The sequence below is a fragment of the Pseudonaja textilis genome, chromosome 15 (genome assembly GCF_049901715.1).
Source record: "Pseudonaja textilis isolate UNSWEBS1 chromosome 15, rPseTex1.2, whole genome shotgun sequence".
Classification (NCBI taxonomy): domain Eukaryota; kingdom Metazoa; phylum Chordata; class Lepidosauria; order Squamata; family Elapidae; genus Pseudonaja; species Pseudonaja textilis.
In genome coordinates, this window is record NC_142004.1 from 1,043,559 (window position 1) to 1,070,000 (window position 26,442).

Consider the following 26,442-nt stretch of genomic DNA (forward strand, 5'->3'; position numbering starts at 1 on the left):
GAGGAGGCGCTTCGACGCCGACCCGGCCCGACGACGCCTCCCTGGCGGGCGAGAGGCGGAGGCGGAGGCGAGAGGAGGAGGCGCCTGGGCTCGCCTGGAAGGAGCGGACGGCCGGGCGAAGGGAGGAAGGAGCCGGCGGGGAAGGGCGGCCAAGAGGCGCCCGGGGCCGCTTTCGGCTCTCTTCCTCCGGAGGGGCGGGGAGAAATGGGGCCCGGGGTGGGGTGGGTGGGGGAGACACAGGTGCTTCTCACCTGTCCACGCTTGGAACCGGCCGCGGGCGTGGGAAGCCGTCGGGGACCCGGCTGGGAAGCTCCATTGAGGGGGTGGGGGGTCCTTCTGTTTGCAGGGCGTGGAAAGCCCCCCGCCCGCCCCGCATTCCACGACCCGGGGCTGCCAAGACCTGGAGACCCCCGGGGAATTTGCCCCCCACCAATACCTGCCTGGGAAAAGACGCGGCCCTAAGCGAACGTGCGAAGCCTCGGAGCGGATGCGGGCAGAGGAGGGTCAGGCCGGGGGCCTTGGAGGGGGAGGAGGAGGAGGAGGAGGGAGGGGTAAAGCGGAGCAGGAGGCGCGGGACTCACACTCTCTTCCCGACGCCAAAGCCACGCGGTCAGCGCCCTCTGCGGAGGAAGGGGCAGAGGGAGGATATCAAGCCGTGTCCTCTCCTCCCCCTCTTCCCCAGGGAAGGGTCCTCAGCTTGGGAAGGCCAGGCTCCCGCAGGAGGGGGCTCCAACCTTGGCAACTGTTGAGTTTGGGGTCTTCAACTCCCAGAATTCTGGCTGTTTGGATTCCACGGGTCTTAAAGCTGCCAAGGTTGGAGCCCCCTGCCCTACAGCCCACTCAGTTGCAAAGGCCAAGACGGAAGCCCCCCCTGAAGCCCTCAAAGACGGGGCCAACTTCCTTTTTGCTGTTTGTCCAAGGAGCCAGAAAGTCGTTTAAAAATAACATAAAATGAGGGCAGCAGAGCCGGCTCCTCCAAAGCTCTTCGCCTTTCTTTTATTTTAATGGCACCAGGATGAAAATTAAGAGCTCTGTTTAACCCGGGAACCGGCCTTCGGCCTTCGTAAGCTGGGTAGCCTTAAACGAAGGCACTGCCTGCATCTTCGGAAGGCAGGGCGGGAAGTCACATTTCTTGGTGTCCTCTTGTTCACGCGGCCCGATTGCCGGGCAGGTTAATGGCTCAGTTATTCACTGAATTCGGTGAAGAAACTCTCAAAAACTGGCCAACCTTAATGCATTGGACAATTGCAGTTGGGTGTAAGGCGAAAAAATAAATCAGATTTTGGTTCCGTATGCTGGATGAGACTAAGTGGGACTTGGTTAAAACACGCAACACAACAGACACACACTCACACACACCCAAAAACCAACTGCAGGGAAATTGCTATCTGTCTGGCTTTGTTTTCTCTAGTCTTTATGGGGTCTCTTAAGCCAACCTTTCTCAATTTAGGCCAGTTTTAAGTATGGGAGGCTTACAATGCTCGTCAAGGCACACTTTGTCGTTTGATAAGCTTGCTTTGAAGGATTTTGCACACTCCTTTAAATATATATACCTAGATATTTAAAGGAGTGTATATATTATATATTATATATTATATATTATATAATATATAATATATATTATATATTATATATATATTAAAGGAGTATATATAAAGGAATATATATATTCAAAAGAATATATATATATATTTAAAGGAGTATATATATTTAAAGGATATAAACTGCAAAATTATTAAATATATTAAACATACACAGTATATTGCAAATCTGCTCTTAATGCTTTTGCTCTTAAGTGTCCTTGCAAATGAATCCATGTGGCTCAAGCGCCATCTAGTGGCCGGATCGATAACTAGCTTGAGCCCATTCAAGGGCTAGTCTGTAACCTTGGCAACTTTAGGACTTGTGGACTTCAACTCCCAGAGTTCCTCAGCCAGCATGCACTGGCTGAGGAATTCTGGGAGTTGAAGTCTTCAAGTGGCCAAGGTTGGAGAGCCCTGGTTTAGGGAGATTCTCCACCATCCAGGTCACATTTGTCCCAAAGGTGCTTTTTTCTTTTTTCAAGAGGCACCTGGACTTCCTGTTTTTTCTTTGAAGACGTTTCACTTCTCATCCTTCTTAGGCTTCTTCGGCTCGAAAGAAGAACTGAACTGAGAACTGAAGAAGCTTCTCGGATGAGAAGCGAAACGACTTCCAAGAACAGAAGTTGTGTGAGCTTCATCCCTGGAGGCTTTCAAGAAGAGACTGGACTTTATAGTAAAGAAAAAAAACATACTTACTTATACATGTATTAACAGCAGCTAGGATCATATTTGCTCAAAACTGGAAAAGTGATAAGATACCGATAGAAGGAAAAATAATTGAAAAAATATTTGAATGTGCAGAAATGAATAGATTAACATTAGAAATTAAAGAAAAAGAAGAATCTGGATATTACATGGTACGGGACTTGTTTTATCAATGGCTAGAAAATAAAATTAATTAAAAGGGATTAGACATCATTATAAAGCAATAAGAGAAACTAGTGTAATAGATATACTGAATATTACTTATATATATGGGAACGTGATTATTATTATATGGTTCTACTGTTAAGAAGAATATTATTAGTAATTGTTAAGCACGTGAAATATGTACCTAATCGACACACCATTGAAATGGAATGGATTTATTGTATGTTAAAATAATAATAATAATAATAACAACAACAACAACAACAACAACAACAACAACAACAACAATAATCTGGAAGAAGAAATTGGGACCGCCATGTGTCAGAAATGGTGTAGGTAGGGTCTCCTGCTTGGGCAGGGGGTTTGACTAGATGACCTTACAAGGTCCCTTCCACCTCTGTTAATCTCTTAAAAACCGGAAAGTCCAGGTGCCTCTTGGGAAGGAAAACAAAAACAAAACCAACCAACCAACCACCTTTGGGGCCACAGGTGAGCGCCTGCCGAGAGATTTCCGCGGGGGGCGTTTGAAAGGCGGCGCGCGAGGGAGAAGGGAAGGCCCGCCGGGGCTCCGCGGCTTCTCCCAGCGGCCAGCCCGGGGCGGGGCGGGGCGGGGCGGGGCAGGGCAGGGGGCTCTCCAGGCCTGCCTGGAAGGAACCGGAAGGCCGGGGGCGGCCAGAGGCGAAGCCAGCCCAGCCTCCCCCTTCCCAGCGCTGGAGGAGGCGGCGCTCGGGACAAAGGGAAGCGGCGCGCGGGGCGCTGAAGCCGCCGGAGGAGCCCCCGCGGAGGCGGGCAGGTGAGGGCGGGCAGGTGAGGCGGGGGGGCTCCCGGTTCCTTTCCAGCCAGCCCCGCGGGGACTCCGGGCCGCCCCCCCCGGAGGGTCTGCTCAGCCCCGAAGCGCCCCTTGCCAAAGAAGCGGGCTGGGCTAGGAAGGCGCTCGAGCCCGCGAGCCCAGCGAGCCTTGGTCGGGGGAGGCGGCTGGGAGAGCCCCTCCGGAAGGTCCAGGCGTGGGGGTGGGATGGTTTCTGCAGAAAAGCCCCCCCGCGTCTTCCTCCCCACCCCGGAGACCCTCTCTGGTGGGCTCCCAGAGGGCAGCTCCATGCTGGGCAGGGAAGGGAAGGGGAGTGGGGGGAGTTGGGAAGGGGCTCTGCTTTTGCCCACCGCCCCAGATTGGGGGCGTGGGGGGGCAGCGGGTTCCCCCAGGTCTGGCCTTTCCAGGTCTCCCTCCTCTCTTGTTCCTCCTCGCAGTGGTTTTTGTCCAGGTGGGGGAGAGCGTTCTGGGCTCAAGGGATGCCAGCGGATACCCAAAGGCCACCTAGAAGTAGAATTGAGGGGACCCTCCCCCCCCTCCCACTCCTCTGAGCTGGCTTTGATTTTCTCCCATTTCCAGCCGCCGGACCCAAATCAGAACGTGGCCAAAGACATTGGGGTGGAGAACTTGGGGTGCTGTGATACGAGTTGCTGACGGAAAGAGAGGAGTTGGGAGAAAAGCCCCCACCCAGAGAGGCCCGTTATTTTCGCAGCAGGCACACCAAACAGGATGCCCTTCCGGGGGTGTAAATTAGGCTGCAGAATTGCACACCGGGGCCAGGCAGGTGACCACCGGGAAGGGAGGACCCCAAATTCAAGATTTTGGCCTCCTGCCCACGTCTCTCCCAGAAAAATTCTCTTTGGTGCCTTTCCTGGTTCTTTCCAGCGGAGTTTTAAGAAGGAGAACGGGGACCCCCTACACACCCCTCTCCTAGGAAGGCCGGTGGCAGCACCTTCTCCCCCCCCTGAAAAACATGGACTTCTGAGTTTTGGGCTCTGCCAACCGGCTCTCACTTATCCTGGTTTGTTGCACCCCTTCTTCTGGATTGGTTCCACCACCACCGACCCACGTGACCCAATTGTGACTGCTGTGCCCACAATATTCTTCCACCGGGCCTTTTCTTGAGCGGTGCTGGGAACCAGATGGTGCCTGTGTGCCCAACACACTCCCCGAAAACACAGGCGGCCGTGGAAAGGCAACCTCCTCGCCAGATTTTGAAGGGTTGCCACCTTAGCTTGTCGGTGGGATACACGATCTCAGCCGCTGGGGCTTCAGAGGCATGTATGGCGTTGGCAGCGTGTGTGTTTTCGGTCCTGCAGGCGCCTCGGTGCCAGGCACGTGTTGCAACTGTCAACCAAGTGGTTTCCTTCCAAACAATGAAGTTGGCAGCTGTTACTTTGGAAGAGGATAAGTGTGGGTGGCAATGACTCGGTTGGTTCCGTATGGGCAGGAGCGGTCAGACCTGATGAGCAACTCCGGCCGTGTTGATTTCCGTCGTCTGTCCGCATCGTCCTTTTAAAATGGTCTGAAGGGGGCAACTAGCCGGCCAGGGCTCTGCTTTGCTTGCTGGTCAGATTTGATGGAGCCGCCGTTTCCCCTCTTGGTCCTGAGGCCGTCACTGCCCTTAGATGGACCCAGGGCCCTGCATTTATTTATTTGCCTTTATTCCCCTTAAGGTGCCAGATGTACTGTATAGAACTCTCCTTCCTCTTCCTACATCGCCCTATGAGATGGGTTGGGCTGGCAGTCACCCAGCCGGCTTTCGTGGCTAAGGCAGGACTAGAATTCACCATCTCCCAGTCTCTAGGCCCAGCACTATACCGAACAGGGCTGTGTGGTAAACTTCCTTGGCTTCGATAAATCCACCTTTGTGGAGGTTTATTTGATGACAAGGGAGAATCTGGGAGCAGAGGTAAGAAAGAGGGCCAGCTGTAGGATAGCTGGACTTCAACTCCCAGAATTCCCCAGCCAGCAATTCTGGGAGTTGAAGTCCAGACACCTTAAACTGGCCATGGCAGAGAAACACTGCAATAGATGCCGCCATTTTGAGACCGGTAAGGCCCCAAGTGGCCCTTGGCGTCAAAGATGGCTGCCGGGACCCACTCCTCTTTCTCGCTTCTCCTTCCCAGGGACGCCCACCATGAAGCTGAATGAAAGGAGCCTCTCCTTCTACGCCACCTGCGCCTCCCCGGCCGACCACGTCGGCTTCCTGCACAAGAAGGGCGAGCGGAACACGGCCTACCACCGGCGCTGGTTCGTGCTGAGGGGGAACATGCTCTTCTACTTTGAGGAGCGGGAGAGCCGGGAGCCCGTGGGCGTCATCGTTCTGGAGGGCTGCACGGTGGAGCTGTGCCAGGCCAGCGAGGAGTTCGCCTTCGCCATCCGGTTCGACGGCCCCAAGTCCCGCACCTACGTGCTGGCGGCCGAGAGCCAGCCCGCCCTGGAGCGCTGGGTCAAGGCGCTCTCCAGAGCCAGCTTCGACTACCTGCGCCTGGTGGTGAGAGAGCTGGAGAAACAGTTGGAAGAGATGCAGGCGGCCGTCCCGGGCGCCCAGCCGGGCCCGAGACGGCAGCGGCTGCTGCATCGCAAAAACAAAACGGCTCCCAATTTGGAACTGGCTGCCCTGCCGCGGGAGAAGCCAGCCCTGCCCGTTGGCGTCCCCGGGAAAGAGAACGGCTGTGCCTTATGGAATAACTCGGAGGCCTCGGCCAGCTGGTCTCCTGCCTGCAGAGGGGTAAACTCCTATAGCACGGCCAAGAGCTACGACGGGGGGCTCAAACCGCCACCGTTGCCCCCTCGTAGGCGGTCACTGCCGAGCAGCTCCGGTGGGCTGAGCTCAGACAGCCCACCCTCTCCAAGTGGCGTGTGTTTCTCCCAATTGCATGGTTGGTACGGCCAGGAGATCGTGGCGTTGCAGAAGGCCTGGCTGGAGGGCCAGGAGGGGGAGGAGAGCAGCCTTTGAAACCCCCCAGGGGTGGAGAGGCGGTTCCTGGAAAAAGTGAACCGGCTGAGGCTCAGCCACTCTTGGAAAACCCAGCAAGGCCGTCTGGCAGATGAGACTCCGGGAAACTTCGGTCTGCCGATAGCCCCCTTCTGTGATTCATGGAAAAATCATGGCCGGTGCCAGCTCACATCCTTCCCCCTTCCTCCAACCCCCACCCCTCCTCACCAGGCCAAACTTTTTAGCTCCTGGAGGCCTCCACCGTTCAGGGATCGCGATGAGATGTTGGTGGAAACCAGAAAAAGGTTTTCCTCTGGAAACACTCACAGGCCCAGGAAGCAAAGTAACCGAAGTGAGCCAGGAGCCTCTTTCGATCCCTGGACGCACAGAGGGTTGGGAATCCAGCGAGGAGGTCCGCACATACGATAAACGGCGTGTATTCTTACAATCAAGAAACGAAGGGACTGGAACAGTTCAGCCTCCTCCTTCCAAAGGTGCAACGCCATCTTCTCTTTGCCTAACTAACTAACCCTTGTCAGCATTTTCTTACCTGGAAGAGGAGCCTCTTCGGCCGCCGCCATTTATAATGGAGAGCTGCTTTCCCTGGAAAATTTGCTTTATTCGTTCTGCGGGACAGGAGTGGATAAAAGCAGCCGTTAACTCGGAGGCCCAAACCTTGAGCGCAATAAACGGGAGACATCAGGCCGAGGTGTTATAGAATTTCTGTATTTTCCTTTTTTAACGGCTCTTTACAGAACGTAATAGGCCTTTTTTCAGTATTTAACAAACTCCGGTCAATCTTGTAGAAATTGTTTCAAAGTACAGTACAGGCGCCTAGAAAAAGGGGAACTGACGCACCTCGCCAGGTTCGAACACAACCGGTCTCTCTCAAGGGTGGAGAACCAACACTTAAGTGCTTCGTTAAAAATAATAATAAGAATAATCCTGTCCCATTAAAACTAATCTCGAGCTTTTGGTGAAGAAGAATCCCTGGATCCCACTCCACATTTTATTTGGATAGATAGAAGTTGATTTTGTTCAGGGGTTTCTAGGCAAATGACATTTCCAGGTTCTTTCGGCGGATAGACCAAACTGGGTGAAATAAACATTAAATATATAAAAATACTTTCAGTTCTGATTTTAAAAATGCACATAATGGGAAGGCCAAACATATATATATATTGGGGTGTGTGGGGGAGGTAACTGGTTTCTCTTTCCCTGTTTGTAAATTAGATTCAAAAGGGTTTTATCGCATCTGTGGGAACAAATCAATGGGTGGGTGAAAAGCGTGAGGAGATCACTCCATTAAAAGCAGGAGAAGACGGGGGGCCACCGTTAGGGTCTCTTTTCTTCAAATAATGAAAACTTCCATCGAACGAAGAAACCTGCTAGTTCGAAGACAGTCCCACCAGCTCTTCATCTAGTTTGGAGATAAAAGTCAAGTGGATGGGAATTACTTAAATAATCCAGGACCAGCTTCCTCCCCCAAACTGGCTATTTCCATCCTTCCTTCTTTCTGGCACGGAAGAGGGATCCAGAGAAGGCCTTGGGAAGCGGAGAGGAGGAGGAAGAGGGCCTGGATTTAATCTTCACCTTTTCTCCCACGCTTTGAATTAACGTGGGTGGGGTGAATTCATACCGTTATTATTAAATGTATTTGCTGCTACTCCAAGGAGAAAACATTTCTGTTCTCTTTTAGTGCTCCGGGTCAAAAAGGTGTCAAAATATCTGCTTTCCTCCAACCCTGAAATGTTGAACTAAGCAGGCAGGGACTATTTTCATGCTTTTTTAAAAAAAGTGTCGTAATTCTCTTTCAAGCAGGGGCGTCCAACCTTGGCCACTTTAAGACTTGTGGATGTCAACTCCCAGAATTCCTCAGCCAGCTTGGAAGTTGAAGTCCACAAGTTTTAAAGTGGCCAAGGTTGGACGCCTCTGCTTGAAAGTTTTCTCTGGCGGAAACCAGAGTCGTAACAGATGGTTCCATTTAGCAAATGCACCTTTTTTGAAACTAAAGGATGCTTTTTAAGTGGGGGAAAAAAACACCCCTTTCTGGATGGGATTGTAAAGGCGAGAAAGTCATTCTCTGGAATCGGGGTACCTCTTGTTCAACAAGGCCCTTGAAAACATATTTCCACACAATCGCATGCAACACCTCTCTCTTTTTTTCTGTGTTGCCTCAAAAAGAAAGACAGACAAAATAAAAAGGAAAGGAACATACCACTCAAACTAAATAGCAGACTCAAGAGGGCACCGCAGGTTCCAAATTTAGAGTCTTCATGGACTACAAGAGAACCGTTTCTTGACAGGTGGAGTAGAACGAAGTCTTACAGACAAACGCAGCGTCTGCCAATCAAGTTTAGTAACGTTTTGGTCAGTCTCATAGTGCTTCTTGATGGCTTGGATCAATGAGCCAAGGTTCCTATTTTTTATTTTATTTTAATATTTTTTTTTCTCTTTAATCTCATCCAGTGGCAAACTACAAGACTTTCAGTGGGCATTTAATGATACAACTGATACAGTTTATCTTTTAATATCAAAGCAGCTTGAGCTGTTAATAAATTCCAAAGTTTCCTTTTATTAAAATATCTAAAAGAGGTCTATAAATATTATTTTAATATTTTTTCCTTCTAAAAGTGTTCTCAGTTTGTTCCTGTGTGTCTGTTTTCACATTTAAAACCCCCAAAATTCGGTTTTAGGTTACCTTCGGAGCTAAGAAAGAGCAGCGATCTCTCGTGTTCGAGAAAATGCAGCCGATTTTGTCTCTTCCTTAGACTTGATGAAATTAATAAAATATGTGTGTTTGTGTGTTTATATATATATATATATGTATATATATATATATATATATTTATAGATCTGGTTTTTTTTTTCTATACACTCTGCTAAGGACTCCCTGTTTTTGTCCACGTGTTCCGTGGAGTTTAGAACCTGGACAACGTTATTTAGGTATTGGGTTCTGACAAGTTTCTTTTTTCCGTTCAGCCCTTCAAAATTCCCACTCCAGAGTCTCCTCGCGATTGGCAGCTCTTTCCAGCCGGTGAATTATGCTGTTGAGGTTAGCCACTTTCTCGTTCCGCCGCTGGGTGTTTGTAGTCAGTTTTGCGCTGGGTGGCGCCGTGGTGCCTGTATCTGCGGCTGGGCTGGCACTCTGCCCTTTGGTGGCCGCCACGCTCACCGGCAAGGGGGAAATGGGAGCGGAGGAGGATGGGACAGGGGAGACGGACATGAGGAGTCCCGGTGAGGAGGCGGCGGATGGAGAGGTTAGAGAAACTTCCAGGCTGCAACGGGAGGACTCGGAGGCGGATTTAAAGCTGACGGGGTCCGAGGGAGACCTCTCGCGGCCTTCGGTCTCCACGGGGTTATGGAAACTGGAATAGTTGTGAGCCCCGTGCAGGTGTGTCTTGCTACGTAGGGTGCTGGCCCAGGTGAGGCTGGGAGGTTTGTGTGGGCCCACGCAGCCAGGCTCTTCTGGGTCTTCCGTGGGGCTGGATGCAGATACGGGCTCTAACTCGCCTTCTGGACAACAACAATCTCTACTGCTGACTCGGTCGTCTTTGTCGCCAGCTTCCAGCTGCTCCTCCTTGATTTCCACCAGCGCTTTGCATTCTCCTTGGCACTCCACGTTTCTGAAGGTGGGTTTTTGCTCCTCCCCTTCTGAGTCGGGGCTCTGGGGCTGGGCCCCCTTGAGCAAAGGGCCGGCGGGGGTCACGCTCTGCTCGGCATCTGTGTCGTCCTGGCTGCCTTCCATTAGCATCTCTCGGCGCATCCGAGACCTGCCGAGGAAAAAGGCCAGGGGTTCTTGCAACCACAGGAGACACACACACCCCCACCCCCCCAAAAAAAATCCATCAACAAGAAAGACAGACACCAGGCTAACGTAGCTCAGGAGGTTGAGAGCTTCTTGAGTTGCCTCAACTCCTGGACTGGGTTTGCACAACACAGTTAACCCCTCCTGTTAAAGACCAGTGGGCCGCTTTCTTGCAACAGGGCAAGCTTGGTGTTTTGCTGGGTTGTCCCCCGATTCTGCATTTGCACCCAGAAAATGATTTCATTTAGTAGGCAGAAGTGGGTGATTGCGTACAGAGCCATGATAGGGATGTAGAAAAAAAATGTATTTTTTTTCCCTGAAAGTTAGTGGACTTTATCAAGGGCAGAAAAATCTGAGGGCGAGGCCAACACTGCAAATGCGAAAGCACAACATTAATACTCGAGTAGCCTAGAAGGTTTTGTGGTTGTGTTCACACCTAACCAGTATGTAGTGCTACCTTTCATCGGTCATGAACTATCTGACACAACAGCTCCTCCCTAGCACTCCCCAGAGTATAGTTATAGTTCTACAACTAGTTGCTTTAGTCTGGCAAGATTCTGTCTAAAGGTGAAGGTGAAGGTGAAGGTGAAGGTGAAGGTGAAGGTGAAGAAGAAGAAGAAGAAGAAGAAGAAGAAGAAGAAGAAGAAGAAGAAGAAGAAGAAGAAGAAGAAGAGGAGGAGGAGGAGGAGGAGGAGGAGGAGGAGGAGGAGGAGGAGGAGGAGGAGGAGGAGGAGGAGGAGGAGGAGGAAACTGAAGTAACTCCGTGTGCCGTTCTTGGGGTCTGACACAGGAGAGGTGGAACAAGGTGGGGTTGACCTGCTGTTTACCTGTAATTGTGGAACCAATTAATCACCGTGTTGGTCTTGAGGTTGAGCTGGAAGGAGAGCAGCTCGATCGTCTGCTGGGAGGGGTACGGTTCCAGCTGGTAGGCCCTCTTCAGGGTCTCCTTCTCCTCCGGAGCCAAGACCACCCTTGGCTTCTTGATCTGCAGGAGGCTGAGGTCTTGCAGCTGAAGGCTGGGACTGGGACACTCGGAACGAGGGTTGGGGGACTCGCTGTCGGAGCCACCACTGATCAGCCCGTAACGACGTTTCAGATACGCTGCAGACGGGAGAAAATCAGAGGAAGCCTTGGGGGTTTTTTTTGGGGGGGGGAGGGGTTAGGGGGAGTCACATCTTCATTTTTCTAAATCCCAATCAGTCCATGGGTTTTGAGAAGTGGCCACGGATCCCCGACGACAATGGAGCCCAAATTTTCTATTGTTAAGTGAAACATTTGTTAAGTGAATTTTGCCCTGTTTTACAATCTTTCTTGCCACGGTTGTTAAGTGAATCTGCATTCCCCATGGATGTTGCTCGTCGCAAAAGGGGATCATGTGATCGTCATAAATACGTGCCCGTTGCCAAGCATCTGTATTTCGATCATGTGACCGTGGACTTAACATGCAAAAAAAACGGTCATAATTCACTTTTTTCAGTGCCGTTGTAACTTTGGTCACTAAATGAACTGTTGTAAGTCGAGAACCAGCTATAATCAGTAGCTGCTCACCGGAAAACAAGGGAGGGAAGAACAGATCACAGCCTAGTCTGCTGGCCAGCAACCGAGTGCCAGAATGAGTCCGAAATTAACCCTGGAAGGATGTGAGCTTCCATCATCACAAAAAAGTCACAAGGGCCGGTAGCCATTTTATTTAGCCTTTTTATACATTCCTTTTTTCTTTCTTTCTCTTTGCTGGTTATGGGGGGAAGGGTTTCGGGCTTGCCACATTCCTCAGTGGGGAGGAGTAGAGATAGAGTTGTTTAGGCTAGGAGGTTCTTCTTCCCGTGGGAACGAAAACTGACCCTGCTGAGACCTGGAGGTGGAGACTGATGACACCAGGCAAATATTTGCTTCTGTTGGGGAATGTGACTTTTAGAGGTTGTTTCTAACTTCCAATATTATGTGGTGTAATTCCGGGTTGAGTCAGATCCGGAATTACAACAGACTTTGCCAATTTGATGCTATTGTAAATAAAAGAAATTGTTTTGGAAGATGGACTTTGCTCTTTTTCTTTTCTTAATGGATTTCATCACTTGGAAACCTGACATTTTTCCTATGTCAGCAGCATCCTTTTTTGGGCAAGCAAGAAGGAAGTTGTTGACACAACCTTGTCCTCTTGAACCCTTCCCTTAAACAACTTAAAGGAGGGCTCTCCAACCTTGGCCACTTTAAGACTTGTGGACTTCAACTCCCAGAGTTCCTCAGCCAGCAAAGTCCAAAGTCTTAAAGTGGCCAAGGTTGGAGAGCCCTGACTTAAAGGATATCCTCTTAAAGAGATTTAGGGTGGGTCTTGTTCCGCCAACTTGGGCATAGTATCTCCAGAGGAGATCTGAAGCTCCACCCCACGGCCGGCTTCTGCACCCAACCCCTCTCCCTTCGCCACTGCAAGCCCGGCGGGTGAGGAATGAGGACTCCTCACCTTTCTTTTCCAGCTTTTTCATGTCCCGGAGTTTGTCAATGTTGTGAGGATCGTTCAGCCAGAGCTGCATGCGGACAAACGGTTCCCTTCCCTTAAGGCTCAGTTTATGCCAAGGCTTGGGCCTGGAAAGGAGGTCTGAGACGGAGCCTTGCGTCAAGCCCAGGATGCTCTCCCCGAAAAGGCGCTGACCTAAGCAGGGAGACAAATTGGAAAATGGAGGCTGCGGTTGAGGGGCCAGGATAAAAGTCACCATTTTCAGCAGGAAAGGCCCTTCGAAAAATTGGGGGTCATATTTTGTTTCTTTTAACTTTACGCACAGCTGTTGCCACGGTTTCTTTCATCCAGGGAGTACCAGAAAATGGTTTCTCCCTCTTCCAAAGGACTGGGGAGAAGCAGACGCGAGTTTGTCCCGGAGGAGTTAAAATTTTACTCGGCGGCGCTAATTCCAGCTGATAAGGAGAAGAATTCTGCAATCAACCTCCCCCCACAATGGCGAGCTCTCAATTTAAGCTTCCAGTTTATTGCCTGTTTCTCTGGAATGGTAGCACCTTCTCAGTCCCTGACCTAATTCCCATCGTAATCCGTCTGGGAACATACTACAGAAATACAAATACGATTAGCCGTATACCTGGAATGGAGAAACCCCTCAAGAGCTTTTAGTACGTCCTCGATGCTGGACCCCAGCGTGTGTTCTAATTAGACGGCCTCCTTCTGCCCAACCCTTTTTAATTTAGTTATCTCCACCCTACTGAATTGGCAGAGGAGAAGCAAAATATGCACTGCTCAGATTAAAGCAACTGGCTATGAAGTCCTCAATCCTTGAAATTTCTGGACAGGAGAATATCTGAGCAAGTTCTTGGTGGGTACAAGTTCTTCTTGGCCTCCGTCATAGACCAAGACCCCACCCAAGACTCCTGGGAAGAGGGCCACCTGTGGCTTCATACCAAGGTTGTTGTCGGTCAAGACTTCCTTGACCTTCTTGGTGATGCAGTAGGTGTCCAACTCAGGGGACATGGCCACGATCTCCTGGATGCCAACAGAGTTGTGGTTGGGGCACAACTTGCTACCCAGCAAGGAGGCGGCTTTGCTTTCCGGCTGCTGGTTTTCTTTGCTGCTTTCCAGGGCAAGACTCGGGGGCTCTGGGGGGCTTTCCTCTTGCTCAGAAGGACTGGCTGGTGGGGAAGGAGAAGACGGAGACCCTCTGGGGCTGGCTGTGAATGGGGAAAAGAAGGAAGGGAGGAGATGAAATGCAAACGATTATTTTCCAAGAAGTTGCAAACAGCAACAAGGAGAATTGGTTCCAGGACTGGAGAAGACCCCCAAGGCCTTGTGAGGGCGTCTTCATAGCACCATAACTGATTTAAATAGCTAAAAGGCACTGCAGAAGAACAATAAATAAGGGTGGCCAAAGGTTATGGGTGTCAGGATTCCAGCAATCGCTCTAATTAAATCATGATTCTCGAGCCAAACTTCAAAAAAACTTGAAAAGATTTATTAGAGGCGACATACTGGCACTGCCCTATATAAAGCCAACTCTGACTTATGTAATTTACAGTCCCCTGTGACCCTGTTCCCCCCTCCCTCCCCCCGGGTGTCTCATAAACCAGATTCTCCAATTGAGCACCTTCACGGCCTGGGTGTCCTCATTCACGTTCTCCAAATAAATATATTCCCAGGCAAAAGCTCTGGTAGTTTAGTTACAGTCTTTTAAAGAGAAGAGTTGGAATGTACTTTTGATTTCAACTGCTCTTTCGGATTTCCTCCCTCCCCCCCCCCACTTTTTTTCTTATGGCAACTACTAAAACAGGCATAGGACAGTTTGACGAGTTGGCAATGGGGTTGCTTTGGCTGCCCAGGATAAACAGGAAGTGAGGGCCAAGGATGGAGGTGCCCACCTTGAGGAAGGCCGGCCTGCTGGCTGATGTTTTGGCCCAGCTGGTCAGAGAGCCAAAGCTGCATCCGGATAAATGGTTCCCGTCCCTTCTGGGTGAGCTTGCTCCACGGTTTGGGCCTGGACAACATGTCACTCACGCTGCCTTGCGACAACCCCAGCACCTGAAGGAGAGGGGAGGATGTTGACATCTCGATTCGGCTTGATAAAGCCGAGAGGCCAGGCAGGAAGAATGCAAACAACCATCTAACGCTCAAGGGGGGAAACGCAAGAGAATGGGAGGCGTGTATGAAGGAAGGCCTGAGCTCCAACCCGCTGTCGAAACAAGGGAGGGATCTCAACAGCTTCCCGAAGGCCAGAAGATAAGGGCCCATCTGAGCCACGTGCAGAGCTCAGCATTCAAAGTCTGCAGAAAAAAAAATACCCCTCAAGGAAAAAGATAAATTCAGCCAAGGCAATCAATGGATTCTAATCAAGCTTGCTGGGAATCTGGGTTGGTCTAGGAAAAATAATGTAGGAATCAGAGCCTTCGTGTCGCCAGCAAGAGCATTTTCACTTTATTTCCAATTTCTCCGTAGCTTGCCTTCGCTCGTATCTCTTTCACACATTTGGTCTGTCTTGCACTCCCTCAACACTACACACGCTCCCTCGGTCTCTCTACGTTGGGGTGCTCCTGGATAGCCCCGTTCCTTGGGGTAATCGTGCGGCTCCTGCCTTTGAGGTTGGAAATGGGATCTAACTGGATCTCACAACTTGGAAGGGGATTTCCAAGGGGGCCAGAGGGACGGAAGGGAAGGCAGATCTGTGTCAAAGGCCGTTAATTACCACCATGGCTGGCGAGAGAGCTCGCTTCCAAAAAGGTCAGCTGCAGGAGAACATCGGTATGTCTCCATCTTCTACTGCAGTTTGGCCGCTCTGGACAGACCAAGAGGAGGTCTGGTTTGCTCCAGCACAAGCAGTATTTTAAAAAAACAACAGAACAAAAACAAGGAACGCCCTACCAATCATTTTGCTTCCCTTGGCAGTTTTTCCCTTGCTAAGAAAGGGGGTCAGGTGAAAGGTGAGATCTTATCTAGCCCATCTCTGCATGATAACAACCTTGTCTGGGATCACCCTGCTGACCTCCCTTCTCAAGCCAGGCAACCCGGCTTCCTCGCGACTGACGATTGAGCTACCTTCTCCCCAAAGATGCGTTGGCAGATCCCGTTCTTCGCCAACTTCTCCTTGACTTGCCGTGTGAGTTCCAAGGTGTCCACCTCCTTGTACATGTACATCTCGTACTGCTCTGGGGTCAACGGGGGGACGGTGGGCTTGAGAGTCCTCGGCACATAGGATGGGTAGTAAGACAAGCGCCCGTTTCCTTGGGCGTCGGAACCCACCGCTTCTGACTTGACTTCTAGCCCCCGATGAGGTTCGTCTTCCAAGGTGGGCAAGTCTTCCTCGTTCGGGCCAGAGTCCCCAAGTTCCCCACGTGGCCACGCTCGTCCGTTGGCCATGCTGGAGTAGCTGGACGAGGAAGAGAGGGAGGGGGACACCGAGGTGAAAGGCCGGTTGAGGAGGTTCCTGTCGGACGCCCAGTGCTGGTCAAAATAGGAGCCGGCGTCGCCAATCTCCGACTTGACCTTGCGGATGATGCTCTGCACGAAGGCGGCAGGGGAAAGCACCGTCAGAGGGGCCTGGGTCACACCGCTGCCACTGCCGCTGCTGCCCAGCCCACTCCCTTCTTCCTGCTTGATGTAGGCGCGGACGATGTTCTGGCTGAAGGCGGACAGAGGGGAGGGTTCTGCAGGGGGCGTGGAGATGGGTTGGCTGGGGCTGCCGGATTCTATCTCAAGCAAGGCCTGTTGCTGAGCTTGCATCTCACGGCGGGCCTGTTCCAGGATGTTCTTGATGGCGTCTTCGGAGCTGCTGGTGCTGATGCCGTTGGGGGCCGCCTGGGGCGCGGAGGTGCTCTTCGCCTCCCCTATGGAGCAGGGCAAAAGAGAGAGGAACGTGGGATGGAGTCCCACCAAGCCATCGTGAACCCAAACCAGGAGGAGCTGCTCTGTGTCTGCTGCACAGGGAGCAACGTGGAGACTTAGGACGGGCCATGGGACGCTTGGGGTCAAATAGGACCCTCCCCCCACCCACCCCCCGCAGACCATTCTGCTCCTGGGTCTCTTCCAACCCAACTTCAGATCCCGTGGACAATCTTTTCAGACTTCAAAAGATCAGGCAGAATCCCCGCTTTCTGAAGCAGCCCAGACTCCCGGCTTCAATCGTCTCAAGATGCAATTGACCTTTTCACATCATTTCGGTCAATGGAAATCATTGGCGAATGGATGCTGATGACGTAGGGACGTCAATTACGCAAGTGGAGTTAAAAGCTGTCAATTACGTCAATTTGCATTTAAGAGAATTTTGACTGGGAGGGGAATCCTTCCCTTGAGCGCGTGTGCGCACACACAGACACACAGACATACATGCGCACACGCGCACACACACACACACACACACACGGAGAGAAACTTTTATTTGAGGTTTTATGGCCCTCCTCTGCCTGGACACAGAATTATTTCCTTGGCTTAAGGACAAGCCAGGACAGGTGGTGGAATTCGTACCTAAAGGGAACCGGCAGAGGGCAGCAGATGACACTTTAATTTCAAGGGAACGGAGGGAGTTATTGCCGTGTTTAGAGTATTTAAAGGTTGCCCCTGACTTCACTGAGATGGAGAGAAGAAATGAGAATTTATTGAAGGAAGGATTTAAAAATGCATCCGATTAGGGCCACCACTACCCAAGGGCCAAAGTGAAGAAGAACTTAAAGCAACCACGTCTCACCTTCGTATCTGGGCGACGGCCTCTTAATTTTCAGTTTCAGAGGGCCAAAATGTACCCCAAAGGCCTCTACCCTCCCCACGGGCCTCTTACCTCCTTTCTGGGACTCAATCTCTTTCTTGGCCTGCTCCAAGATACTCTTGATGGCATCATCTGAGCCGGTTTCTGGAGTCCTAATCCTCGGCGTAATGCTTCCTGATCAAATAGACGGAAGAGTGGAGACCGTCATTGGATCTGGAGTAGCTGTACTCGCCTAAAGTCAAGGAATTACCTACAGACACTTTTCTTCAGAAGGTCCTGTCTGAAGAAGCATCTCTTGTGGTTAGGGAGGGAATCTGGGTCTTGGGTTGAGGAATGGGAGACAGCAGGAAAGAAAAAAACCGAATAATCCCGGAACAATTCTTATCTTTCACTAAGAACCTGCCACAAAGACTGACACCCAGATCATATTTGGGGCAGAACCTCGGTCCATCTCCTTCTGCAGAACCTCTGGTGGTTCTCCAGGGCTTCAGATAGGATGCAGTTGCAACAGTGGTCCACATGCCATGGGTGAAACATGGAGGCCGCCTAGGAAATAATCTCCTTAAAGCTTCAAACTCTCCCATAAATGATAAATACTATAACAGAATCCTTGCAAACGTAGACCTCTCTCCTTGGAGAAAGCAACGTTTGGTTGCTACCATGATGAGACCCTGACAGACAGACCGAGAATCTGACAGACAGATTGGTGGGTCTAAGATACAAAAGGTGACCTCCCTGAGACCAAAGAGATTCCCAGTCCCCTCTGAAATGCCAGGGCTGGCCAAGGTGGGCCAAGGTGGACCTGTTGAGTTGCAACCTTCCCCCAGAAATGGAAGTCATTCTGGTTCTGAATTGTGTGGTGGGACTGGTCTGGAGGTCTTGAAAACTGGAGCCGTGAACGATGTCCTGTTGGCAACTCCAAGGGGTTGACTCAAACTCCCAATCAAGCTTCTCAAAGGACACGTTTGGTTGGGCCAACCTCCTGGATTTGCTGTGTGCATTTCGTGGGGCTCCAAAATGGAGCTGTATCCTACCTCAAGTCGATTAGTGGGTAGCAGTATTGTCTTAATTAAAACTCAAGGAGCATCCGCAAGGCGGAGAGGAAAGACCAAGACCGCGGGTGACTTACCTCAACTGGTTGGTCTTTGCTTAAGAAATCACAGAGAAGTTGAGAAGGCAGGGAGAAGTTTGAGTTCAAAGCAGGAGGAGGAGGAGGAGGAGGAGGAGGAGGAGGAGGAGTTGTCGCACTGATGTGACATCCAGCACCCCACACCCCACCCAGGTTCCCTGCCGTGAACCACTCACCTCTCTGGCGCACCTGAATCGTTCTCAGCGCTAGGACGTTCTGCTCGTCCGAGAGGAACTGCTTCATCTTGATGAAGGGCTCTTTCCCCTTGACGGTCAGCTTGCGCCAAGGCTTGGGCCGGGCCAGGATCTCGCTGACCGAGCCCTGCGAGAGGCCCAGGACGTAATGTCCGAAGACGCGTTGGCCGATGTTGTGCTTCAGCAGCTGCTCTTTCACCTGGAAAGCAATCTCGGCCGTGTCCAGGTGCTCCTCGTCGGCTGAGCTGGGGGTGCTGCCTTCCGACTGGTCACTCGGGGGGCTCCCGTCGTTGGGGTTCGCAGGCAGCACCAGCCCTTTGGCAGCATAGAAGGCGGAAGGGAAGCTGCCCGTGTTGCCGTTCTCGCTCTTGTAACCCGGGGGCCCCATCTGTGTGGAGGGAGAGGAAAGTCACGCTGGGGGGGGGGTTCGCCAGCACCCCTGGCCCCGAAGACCCAGCTGCAAAGGGCCCCAGTACCTCTGGAGCCACCGTGGGGGCCAGCAGGGGCTGGAGGAGCGGAGGGGAGGTGGAGTCTTCCCTGGGCGGGGGCAGGAGCTGCTGGGGGGATGAGTAAGGTTGCTCGGGGCCCATGGAGTCCTTCACCGACTCGTCTTCCGAGGGATCCTCCTCTAGAGACCAAAGAGAGAGGAACACACACACGCACCAACTATAGCTTCCCTGGACCATGCCCGCTGGGGAGGATGGGATCTGGAGCTCCAGGGGACAGCTGGGAACATCGGACAGCCTGGGAAAGCCAGGGGAAGGAAGCGGACCCCTCTCAGATGCTCACCCACGATTTTTCCAAGGAAGAAACCATTGTTTGTTTATGGAAGGCACTTTAGCCAATTGGAATGATTTATGGAAGAGGAAGAAGTGGATAGAGTGGTGGATAATCCCCCGGGGAGTGTTGGGAGTTGAAGTCCAACACATAACTTGGAAGGTGTCCTAGGATTTAGATTTAGCGTTTCTCTATGTTGACAACCTGAAAATCTGTGGACTTCAACATGGCCGGCTGGGGAATTCTGGGAGTTGAATTCCACCGATCTTCAGGTTGCCAAGGTGGAGAAACACCGCTCTAAAGTTACCGAGAAGGTCCCTGCCCCTGCCTTAAACCCTCCCTCCTGCCGCTTCCACCATTCTAATAGATGAGCCGCCTGTGCCAAGGACTGCGGGTGCGAATCCCTGCCTGGCTGGTTGGGGAATCCTGGGCGTTGGAGTCCCCCCGTCTGAGAGCTGCTGAGGTTGAAGAAACGCGGTTCTAATCCATCCCCTTAACCCCCAAAATAATCCCAACAAGGGTCTTGGCATTGACACACCATTATCCCCCCTCAATCTGTTCGCCACCCTACCAGGATTGGTGGTGAGGTTTGGTTTTTCCAAGAGGAACTTCCGAGATGCGTAGAAGGAATCCTTTCCCAGAAAAAGCGCGTCGGAGGGTTTTGAGATCCTCTAAATAAAAGACCAAACAAGAGGGGAAAGAGTGAGAATTCGCCTCTGCAGGGCCTTCTTTTCCTCCGTTTTTGTTTTAAGCGGTGCCCTGACTTTCTATCCCTCGCCACCCTAGGTGCCCGTCAACCAAAAATACTCTCATGCGTAGCGCAAGGACCGGCAACAAAAAGAACTCCATTAAAACGGCAACTTGTTCCAGTCAACCCTAAAAACGGGGCAATTAGTTCAGCCATCGGATCAGGCACCGCTTTCCTATTTCTGCTGTGAATTTCCTGTTCTTCGCCACTTGGAGGTCCATCTGGTGGAGTAGCAGGGGGTAAATGCAAGAAATAAACCAAGGCTCAAAAACTACCAATCCAGGAACGCGAAGCCTGGTGGATTCAAAGAGTTTAAATTTAAAAAAAAATGATCCAGGAAGGAGAGAGATCTTTCTCACCCAAACATCAGGGATTAATTATTCTGTATCCACTGAAAATACTTCTGAAGTGGGCAGAGTGCAGGCAAAATTCTTCCCAATTCTTAATGACAGGGTCCACCTGAGAAGAAGGCCCTAGAAGTCCTCGTGGTCTTCCTTCCTTCCTTCCTTCCTCCTTTCCTTCCTTCCTTCCTTCCTTCCTTCCTTCCTTCCTTCCTTCCTTCCTTCCTTCCTTCCTTCCTTCCTTCCTTCCCTTCCCTTCCCTTCCCTTCCTCCCTTCCTCCTCCCCTTTCCTTCCTTTCTTATTTCCTTATTTCCTTCCTTCCCTCCATCCCTCTATCCCTTTTCCTTCCTTCGTTCCTTCCTTCCTTCCTTCCTTCCCTCCTTCCTTCCCTTCCCTTCCCTTTCCTTCCTTCCTCCTCCCCTTTCCTTCCTTCCTTCCTTCCCTCCTTCCTTCCCTTCCCTTTCCTTCCTTCCTCCTCCCCTTTCCTTCCTTCCTTCCTTCCTTCCTTCCTTCCTTCCTTCCTTCCTTCCTTCCTTCCTTCCTTCCTTCCTTGCACCCTGCCCGGAAATATTCAGAAGCCAGGGAAGGTTCTGTATTTCAATTGATGGGAAGTTTCTCAAAGTGCTGATTTCCCATGCTGGATAATCCTGATCTCAGCTCTCTGGACCTCTGACGGCCGGCAAACACTTTTCAGAAACAGAGCAGCCAGTGCCCACTGCAGCATAACCTGATCGAGGCTGAAGCTAAGGCGCGTGTGTGTGTGTGCACCTGTCGGGAAGGCTTCCAACTTACCTGGGACAGGTTGCAATCGGAGGAGGCCAGCTTCATTGCTTTCAAAATGCTGCAGAAGAAATAAAAAAAAAAGAGGTGGGTGAGAATGAGGAGCTAAAAAGAGCCTCCGGGCAGAGTCCGAGTGCCCGGTTCTTCTGCCGAGCTCTGTTTGAAGATATAAAGCAGGGAAGGACGTTCCCTTGTGGCCTGCCACTCGTCCTCTTCATCCACCCCAAATCTCACGTGCAAAGCTTGGGTCACTTCTGCAGGCCGTCCCAAGCACCGAGAGAGAAACACGTCCATCTACCCCAGGGGCCCCCAACCTTCCCAGCTGGGTGGCCTGGCATGGCACAGGGGCGTGTGGGGTGTGCGAGGGGCAGGTACGCACACCCAGCTCCCTTTGTGCTTGCGTGAATGGGGTTTTGCACGCGGCTGGAGAGTGCTTGAGAGCCGAGAGCACTTGTGCACAAGGCTCCATTCGTGCAAATGGAGCTTTGCACACGAGGGGAGCTGGCCCACCACACAGGCACGGCTGGCCAGGAGCTCCTACAGAGAGACGGACCATCGATACAACCCAAGGAAAGGCGGAGTCCTACCTCAGTTCTGTCTTGATCTCTTCGTAGTCTGATTGAGCGTGAAGTTTTTCTTCCAACTTCTAAAGGACACACAAGCGCAAAGAGAGAGACACAAAGACAGAGAAATATTTAAAAATCCCGATTCAAAGGCAAAAGTCTGCGGACTGAAACAAATCTCAAAGACGAAAAGAAAGGCACGTCTTTCTTCCACCTTTTACGTAGCCCAGCTCAAAAATTATTAAAGTGTTGCGTGTGTGTTACAGACCAGGGGTGTCCAACCTTGGCAACTTTAAGACTGGTGGACTTCAACTTCAGCAAAGCTGGCTGAGGAACTCTGGGAGTTGAAGCCCACCAGTCTTAAAGTTGCCAAGGTTGGACACCCCTGTTATAGACGGTGGCAACTATTCACAAAACCCTGCATTCACCTTTAACTAAAGTGATGGGACGAAGTAGGTAATTGGGTGATTTGGCCAAGATTAAAACAGGTGGGAAATCCTTCCGTCCCATTTTAATCCTTGGAAAATTTATCCGACTCCCTTCAGGGAGGTGGAAGAGGAAGGATTTTATTTAATTCCACACACACACCCCACACACCCGATTCTTGGGGAAATGCCACGGAAACGATACCCACTTCGATGGCCTCGCTTTTGGCTGCCAACTGCCGTTCCAGGTCTGCAATTTGATTGGCCGAAGAATCTTCTATTTCTTGCATGGAGTTTTGCAGATGCTGAATTTCCTTGAGTAGTCGAAGTATTTCCCGATCCTTGGCGGCCAAGGCAGCCTCTAGCCGTGGACCCGGGCACAAAGAATAATTCACTTTGTCCTACAGAAAGAAGGCATCTCAAAGGAAGGATCTACTCATTCTGAGGGTTTCTCTGGCTGGAAATAACAAGGACTACATCCTGGTTTGTTTTCTCTCTTGGGTCAATTCCAGGCAGACCGTTTCATGCATCATTGTGAAAGACACATGTCCGCGCACCAAAACAAACCAGCTTGAGGTCTCGGCTTCTGGCTAAACCCTCACTAGAATCATCCCTATCTTCACGGGATGCTTTCTCAACGGAGAGCAAACCGGAGACTTCCTATCAGCTGCTCCTCTTCTAAAACTGAAGGTAGACCCAAGACGCTAGCAGCAAACGGGCCAGACCCCCTAGCTTAAGACTTGGAAGCCAACACCCAAGCTAAAGCGTCCCTCAGCGTTAGATTAGCCTGGTCCGCAACCCAGACGTCGTAGAATGAGGAGGAGTCTGGAAATGGAAGATTTGTGCCTCTGGAAATTCCCCTGGGAGCCCGCTTTCCCTGTTTTGACTGATGATGAGGATCCCCTTCTGGTCCTCACCCCACTTGGTCCTTGGGGAGAACAGCAAGCCAAGCGAAGGGAGCTGTTTACAGTAGCAAGCTGTTCCCGCAGGCTCTCCACCTCCCTCTGGGCAGCCTCAGCTCTCTGGAAAAGAGGAGAATCAGAGCCATCAGAACTTGGGATGGGAACCGACCCTCCATTTCCTGAGACCTTCAAGTCATTTTCATTGACCAGCCAAAAGGCCTTCAGCCCACGGCCGCCTGTCGCTCACCTGGTTGGCTTTTTCGAGATTTGTCATGATCATGGCCACTTCCTCTGTCCTAGGGCAAGAAGACAAGAGTTACGGTTGACCTCCGGAGCATCTACAAGGGCAAGTAGGAGTAGATGCCCCCATTAAGGGGCAAAGAAGCATGAACCAAGCCAAAGCGGCCCTCAGATTGTCATGGGAAAAGCAAACATCCGGAGATTTTGACCTGCCCTTGTTTAAGTCTCCAGCGAATCTGGCTACTCGGTGACTTAAGTGTTAGATAGTGGGGTGGTGGGTGGGAAGTGCATGAACCTCAAAAGGCCCCGGGGGTCTTTTTCTTCTTTCACCTTGAAAAGGGATGGAAAGCAGCAGCGAAATGCCTGCCCGCCCCACTTCTCTTTCCACGCCCTCCGGTTTTGATCAAAGGCAACGTTATTTCACACCAGGGGCCAGGAAGGTGCCCACGAGAGGATCAAAGCCCACCTGGTTCCCTATGATGCGATTAAGAGTTCTTAGCACCGTCACGTACGAGAGAAGAGAACAGCGGGGAATCGTAGTTATGACAGAGCATCAGTTGAGGATGCTGGAAATATTTGGAAGCCGGGAGGAAAGAAACCAAGCACATACGCAACGTTTCTTCTACAATTTCTTAAGCCTCTCTTTATTTGTGAAGCCCTTTTCAAATGTTCATCGAAAGGTTCTCCTATTTTGACACCAGGCAACCCTCACAACCCGATTGGGAGACATAAGCTATAAGGACAAGCCAACTCTGACTGGACAGAACAAACGGACAAACCAACTTACTTGGAAGCTGCCTGTTCGTCATATTTACATCGCAACTCAACCAGTTCCGTCTGGGTAGCCTTTAGTGCTGGCCAGCAAGGGGGAGAACAGAAAAACGAAGCGTAAGACAGGTACGTCCAGGGGATTGTACTTAAAGAATGCTACTCGGGGCTAGTAAATATTCCGTCATCAACTGGATGATAGGATAATTAGGGGGGGGGGGAAGGAAATATTCGTAAACTTGTTGGCTCCACCAGTTGACGTCTTTCTCAACCCAGAGACTTAAAATTGAGCAGAAGTTCTGCCAATGATCCTGGCATTTGCCACGTGGCATCCTGGTTTGCGTTGCTCCCTTTTAAGATGGTGGTTTGAGAGAGATTGTGACACTTATTCAAGTTAGTTTGACTAATTAATTCTCTTTCAGGCTGACTCAACCTGGCTGAGCCAAATGCTAATTTCAGGTAAGGGCTGGATGTCATGAAAAAGGGAAAGGTTTGAGAGACTGAAGGAAAAAGGGAGTTTGGCCATCGCTCCGATGTCTGAGAGAAAACAGCAGACATCAGAGAAGGGAAGAAAATTGGACTCAGCTCTCACAAGCAGCTTTTTCTTAAGAGCTAAATGGAGCAAACAGAAGGTGCCATGCTGAGCTTCACAAATGCCTGAGCCCACCAAGAATTAACATGGCCCAGGAGGAAGCCACGGGAAGTGCTCCTGCCATCTTCAACTGGGTTTCCATCGATCTTTAAAAGTACCTGAATGCAAGACTTTGATCTTCTCTTCTGCTTCGCCCAGCCGGCTGGCCAAAGTGAACTGCGCTTCTTGAAGGCCCCTAAGACAAGGGATGTAACTCCTTGAGTTGACCTGGCACCCCCATCAAAGCCCAGAAGAAAGCAACCTTCTCCAGCCTGAGGTCCATCCCCTTGGAGTCAACCTCTCCATTGGCTTCAATTATTTGACGGAGGAAGCTGGTTTTGCAGAACATCTAGAGAACATCTTCGATTTGAAGGAATTAAAAGGAGGAGGCTGTCCAAAGGGCCCAACGTTGACCGATTTTGATTCATGGGTCTTATTATTTATTAGTATATGATGAGGCCTCAATTGAGTCTCATGAATTGGTAGAGGAATGGTTTTCCAAGATCTTTGGAGCTCCCTGAGGAAGAACGGGGGCTTTTTACATAAAAATTGGTCTTTCCTTCTAAATCCTCAGGCACCATAAATGTGGATGCAAGGAAGACCATGGAGCTGAAAAGCAACCTTTCTAGATCTTGGCGGAAGAAGGAGAAGGCGGAGCCTAAAATTTCAGGGAAGGCTGGACTTAAAACCACCTCCTGTCCTTATATTTTGTGATACGTTTTCCTTTGACGGGAGCAGCTCTCCCGTCCACCTTCCCATCCTCACCTCCCATACTCACGTACTTTTGCTTCTCAACCTCATTTCTCTGCAACAAGGAGTCGGTCAGCAAGGCTTTGCTGTTAAGCCCAGCAAGCTTGGCCTCCGAAGCTGCCAGTCCACCGGTGAGGCTTCCATCTTTCTGCTCTGTGGGGGGAAGGGAAATCTACATCAGCAACAGGATCGGTCTCCGCTAGATTTCCTTGCCATCTGCCTCCTTTAGATCATTTCACCTGTGGGGACCAACCACCATGGATCCGCGAGGCTCACCGCATGCAAAAACTCCTCTGTGCCCTTCCAAGAGCAGCCTTGAAGCCCTAATGGACCCTGGCTTGGCTCCGGTGGGTTTTTCCTCTGAACCTTTCCCTGTGCTGAGGCAACAGGGAAGTTACTACTCCTTTACTTTAGGCTGCCCGTGGAAGAAGCAGGATCACTTTGGGTACCTTTGGGGAACAGCAGCTCCTTCTTCCAGGGCCTGTTCAGCTCCTTCAGGGGGGGTTTCTCGGGGCCAAGGCAGTGGAGGGGCTGGTGCCGCCCTTCGAGGGTGGGCAGAGGGTCTGCTGGAGGGGAGAGGAGAAAGGCAGAGGTGACCCTGGAGGCCCTCCACCTCCCATGGGCCTTCCCAAGATAGATAGATAGATAGATAGATAGATAGATAGATAGATAGATAGATAGATAGATAGATAGATAGATAGATAGATAGATAGATAGATAGATAGATAGATAGATAGATAGATAGATAGGCAGGCAGGCAGGCAGGCAGGCAGGGAAAGAAAGAAAGAAAGAAAGAAAGATAGATAGATAGATAGATAGATAGATAGATAGATAGATAGATAGATAGATAGATAGGTAGATAGATAGGCAGGCAGGCAGGCAGGCAGGGAGAGAAAGAAAGAAAGAAAGAAAGAAAGAAAGAAAGAAAGAAAGAAAGAAAGAAAGAAAGAAAGAAAGAAAGAAAGAAAGAAAGAAAGAAAGATAGATAGATAGATA

General features: G+C 50.9%; 2 protein-coding genes across 9 annotated transcripts in view; one reads left to right on the forward strand and one right to left on the reverse strand.

Moving 5' to 3' along the window:
• The first annotated feature begins 2,891 nt into the window (after positions 1-2,891).
• On the forward strand, positions 2,892-8,393 carry PHETA1 (PH domain containing endocytic trafficking adaptor 1). 6 transcript variants are annotated; one of them, XM_087913292.1, is made up of 3 exons: positions 3,049-3,246; positions 3,841-4,542; positions 5,391-8,393. In XM_087913292.1, the coding sequence occupies exons 2-3, from the start codon at positions 4,404-4,406 to the stop codon at positions 6,221-6,223; spliced, it is 972 nt and encodes a 323-aa protein (XP_087769418.1). In that variant the 5' UTR covers positions 3,049-3,246; positions 3,841-4,403; the 3' UTR covers positions 6,224-8,393. The 6 variants fall into 6 exon arrangements, with proteins under 6 accessions (XP_087769421.1, XP_087769418.1, XP_087769419.1 ...); XM_087913293.1 differs by having other exon boundaries at positions 3,841-4,041; XM_087913295.1 differs by lacking the exons at positions 3,049-3,246; positions 3,841-4,542 and adding an exon at positions 2,892-2,942.
• CUX2 (cut like homeobox 2) overlaps positions 6,913-26,442 on the reverse strand; it is a 79,474-nt gene continuing 59,944 nt past the window's right edge. For 2 of the 3 annotated variants that reach the window (XM_087913290.1, XM_087913289.1), the window contains exons 5-23: positions 25,896-26,012; positions 25,479-25,599; positions 24,816-24,892; positions 24,085-24,151; positions 23,305-23,353; positions 23,073-23,177; positions 22,365-22,556; positions 21,755-21,813; positions 21,180-21,228; positions 19,869-19,968; positions 18,997-19,148; positions 18,503-18,908; positions 17,270-17,371; positions 15,535-16,322; positions 14,364-14,523; positions 13,413-13,679; positions 12,469-12,657; positions 10,838-11,111; positions 6,913-9,975 (exon numbers count right to left, since the gene is read on the reverse strand). In XM_087913290.1, the coding sequence (XP_087769416.1) occupies positions 9,189-9,975; positions 10,838-11,111; positions 12,469-12,657; positions 13,413-13,679; positions 14,364-14,523; positions 15,535-16,322; positions 17,270-17,371; positions 18,503-18,908; positions 18,997-19,148; positions 19,869-19,968; positions 21,180-21,228; positions 21,755-21,813; positions 22,365-22,556; positions 23,073-23,177; positions 23,305-23,353; positions 24,085-24,151; positions 24,816-24,892; positions 25,479-25,599; positions 25,896-26,012 (4,061 nt within the window). In that variant the 3' untranslated portion in view covers positions 6,913-9,188. The remainder of the gene's footprint in view (positions 9,976-10,837; positions 11,112-12,468; positions 12,658-13,412; positions 13,680-14,363; positions 14,524-15,534; positions 16,323-17,269; positions 17,372-18,502; positions 18,909-18,996; positions 19,149-19,868; positions 19,969-21,179; positions 21,229-21,754; positions 21,814-22,364; positions 22,557-23,072; positions 23,178-23,304; positions 23,354-24,084; positions 24,152-24,815; positions 24,893-25,478; positions 25,600-25,895; positions 26,013-26,442) is intronic. The other variant, XM_087913291.1, reaches the window with a different exon arrangement.